At 64.4% G+C, this 3,570-nt stretch overlaps 1 protein-coding gene across 1 annotated transcript in view; it reads right to left on the bottom strand.

Annotated features, from left to right (window-relative positions):
* Positions 1-3,570, bottom strand: part of ZNF652 (zinc finger protein 652) — a 21,496-nt gene continuing 17,926 nt past the window's right edge. The window contains exons 7-8 of the mRNA XM_039700611.1: positions 3,338-3,570; positions 1-1,111 (exon numbers count right to left, since the gene is read on the bottom strand). Of these exons, the coding sequence (XP_039556545.1) occupies positions 1,098-1,111; positions 3,338-3,570 (247 nt within the window). The 3' untranslated portion in view covers positions 1-1,097. The remainder of the gene's footprint in view (positions 1,112-3,337) is intronic.

Here is a 3,570-nt window from a genome sequence, read left to right as displayed (position 1 = left end):
TTTATGGAAATACAATTATTATTATTATTATCATCATCATCATCAATTTTTTTTTTGGCTTTTTTTTGTTTTAGAAACAGACTCTACTAAATAGGATCTATACAAAAAACCTCTAAAATAATTTCTGTAGTAAAATAAAGAAGTGTGTTAGGAGAGCTACACAAAAACAACGGGAGGGGTTTTTTTTTTTGCTTTTTTCCTCTTTTTTTTTTTTGCTTTTCTGGGTGAATGCTCCGAGCTCGGGGTGCTGAAAGGAATCATTACGTACACAGTGATCATTAATGCTCTGTATTAATTAACTCACAGCCTTTCCCATTAGTACAAAGAGCCCGGGCCCGCCTCCTCTTTGAGGAGAGGGCCAGGATATAAAAGCCAAGCAAACCTCGTCAGCTGATATGAAATTAGAAAATTCCACCAGGCTCGGGAGCCGGGATTTAGAAAAGTCACCGGGAAACACAAATTTGGGGAATTTCAGTCCTGGGGGTCCTCGAGAGGGGACCGGGGGGTGGGGCAGAGCTCGGCCCAGGAGCGGGGTGGGAGGGAGGGGGGATCCCAGAGCCAGGGTGGATCCCAGGGCTGGATCCTGGATCCCAGGGCTGGATCCCAGAGCTGGATCAGATCCCAGAGCCAGGGTGGATCCCAGGGTTGGATCCCAGGGCTGGATCAGATCCCAGGGCTGGATCAGATCCCAGAGCTGGATCAGATCCCAGAGCTGGATCAGATCCCAGGCCCCTGACCCCAGCCGGTGTCAGTGCGGCTGTGCCGGGCTGCCCGTGTCCAGGTGCCACTGGAATGCACGGCTGTGCCCATGCTCACAGCAGCTCAATCCCATCCTAGCTCCCATCCCAGCTCCCAAAGCTGGATCCCAGCTCGCAGAGGTGGATCCCAGCTCCCAAACCTGGCTCCCAGCTCCCAGAGCTGCCCGCCGGTGTCAGTGCGGCTGTGCCGGGCTGCCCGTGTCCAGGTGCCACTGGAATCCACGGCTGTGCCCGTGCTCACAGCAGCCCAATCCCATCCCAGCTCCCATCCCAGCTCCCAGCCCAGCTCCCAGCCCAATCCCAAACCTGGCTCCCAGCTCGCAGAGCTGCCCGCCGGTGTCAGTGCGGCTGTGGGGCAGGGCGCGGGCAGCAGCGCGGGGCCGGCGGGGCCGGGGCCGGGGCTGGTGCCGGGGCTGGTCACACGGAAGCACTTCTCCTTGTGCGCCTTGAGCATGTTGGAGAAGCGGAAGCGCTGCCCGCACACGTCGCACGGGTACGGCTTCTCGCCCGCCCGTGCTCACAGCAGCTCAATCCCATCCCAGCTCCCAAAGCTGGATCCCAGCTCCCAGAGCTGGCTGCCCGCCGGTGTCAGTGTGGCTGTGCCGGGCTGCCCGTGTCCAGGTGCCACTGGAATGCACGGCTCTGCCCGTGCTCACAGCAGCTCAATCCCATCCCAGCTCCCAAAGCTGGATCCCAGCTCCCAGAGCTGGCTGCCCGCCGGTGTCAGTGTGGCTGTGCCGGGCTGCCCGTGTCCAGGTGCCACTGGAATGCACGGCTCTGCCCGTGCTCACAGCAGCTCAATCCCATCCCAGCTCCCAAAGCTGGATCCCAGCTCCCAGAGCTGGCTGCCCGCCGGTGTCAGTGTGGCTGTGCCGGGCTGCCCGTGTCCAGGTGCCACTGGAATGCACGGCTCTGCCCGTGCTCACAGCAGCTCAATCCCATCCCAGCTCCCAAAGCTGGATCCCAGCTCCCAGAGCTGGCTGCCCGCCGGTGTCAGTGTGGCTGTGCCGGGCTGCCCGTGTCCAGGTGCCACTGGAATGCACGGCTCTGCCCGTGCTCACAGCAGCTCAATCCCATCCCAGCTCCCAAAGCTGGATCCCAGCTCCCAGAGCTGGCTGCCCGCCGGTGTCAGTGTGGCTGTGCCGGGCTGCCCGTGTCCAGGTGCCACTGGAATGCACGGCTCTGCCCGTGCTCACAGCAGCTCAATCCCATCCCAGCTCCCAAAGCTGGATCCCAGCTCCCAGAGCTGGCTGCCCGCCGGTGTCAGTGTGGCTGTGCCGGGCTGCCCGTGTCCAGGTGCCACTGGAATGCACGGCTCTGCCCGTGCTCACAGCAGCTCAATCCCATCCCAGCTCCCAAAGCTGGATCCCAGCTCCCAGAGCTGGCTGCCCGCCGGTGTCAGTGTGGCTGTGCCGGGCTGCCCGTGTCCAGGTGCCACTGGAATGCACGGCTCTGCCCGTGCTCACAGCAGCTCAATCCCATCCCAGCTCCCAAAGCTGGATCCCAGCTCCCAGAGCTGGCTGCCCGCCGGTGTCAGTGTGGCTGTGCCGGGCTGCCCGTGTCCAGGTGCCACTGGAATGCACGGCTCTGCCCGTGCTCACAGCAGCTCAATCCCATCCCAGCTCCCAAAGCTGGATCCCAGCTCCCAGAGCTGGCTGCCCGCCGGTGTCAGTGTGGCTGTGCCGGGCTGCCCGTGTCCAGGTGCCACTGGAATGCACGGCTCTGCCCGTGCTCACAGCAGCTCAATCCCATCCCAGCTCCCAAAGCTGGATCCCAGCTCCCAGAGCTGGCTGCCCGCCGGTGTCAGTGTGGCTGTGCCGGGCTGCCCGTGTCCAGGTGCCACTGGAATGCACGGCTCTGCCCGTGCTCACAGCAGCTCAATCCCATCCCAGCTCCCAAAGCTGGATCCCAGCTCCCAGAGCTGGCTGCCCGCCGGTGTCAGTGTGGCTGTGCCGGGCTGCCCGTGTCCAGGTGCCACTGGAATGCACGGCTCTGCCCGTGCTCACAGCAGCTCAATCCCATCCCAGCTCCCAAAGCTGGATCCCAGCTCCCAGAGCTGGCTGCCCGCCGGTGTCAGTGTGGCTGTGCCGGGCTGCCCGTGTCCAGGTGCCACTGGAATGCACGGCTCTGCCCGTGCTCACAGCAGCTCAATCCCATCCCAGCTCCCAAAGCTGGATCCCAGCTCCCAGAGCTGGCTGCCCGCCGGTGTCAGTGTGGCTGTGCCGGGCTGCCCGTGTCCAGGTGCCACTGGAATGCACGGCTCTGCCCGTGCTCACAGCAGCTCAATCCCATCCCAGCTCCCAAAGCTGGATCCCAGCTCCCAGAGCTGGCTGCCCGCCGGTGTCAGTGTGGCTGTGCCGGGCTGCCCGTGTCCAGGTGCCACTGGAATCCACGGCTGTGCCCGTGCTCACAGCAGCCCAATCCCATCCCAGCTCCCAAAGCTGGATCCCAGCTCCCAGAGCTGGCTGCCCGCCGGTGTCAGTGTGGCTGTGCCGGGCTGCCCGTGTCCAGGTGCCACCCCCACCCCCAACCCTGCCCCCCAGCCCGCAGGGCTCCCCGCCGGTGTCAGTGCGGCTGTGCCGGGCTGCCCTTGTCCAGGTGCCGCAGGAAGCCGTCGCCGCCGTGCCCGTGGCCGTGCCCGCGGTGGTTCAGGGGCTCGCTCTTGAACAGGGCGGGGGGCGGCGGCAGGTGGGGCACGGGGGGCACGGGCAGGTGCTGGGGGTGGTGCCCGTGGTGCCCGTGGGGCGGCAGGGCCAGGGCGCCGTAGGGGTGCGGGACGGGGCGCGGGGCCGGGCCCAGCCCCAGCGCGGCG

The sequence above is a fragment of the Passer montanus genome, unplaced genomic scaffold (genome assembly GCF_014805655.1).
Source record: "Passer montanus isolate IOZ18808 unplaced genomic scaffold, ASM1480565v1 scaffold142, whole genome shotgun sequence".
In the NCBI taxonomy this organism is placed as follows: Eukaryota; Metazoa; Chordata; class Aves; order Passeriformes; family Passeridae; genus Passer; species Passer montanus.
Note: the sequence above shows the minus strand (reverse complement) of the source record. Positions and strands in the feature narration are given on the sequence as shown.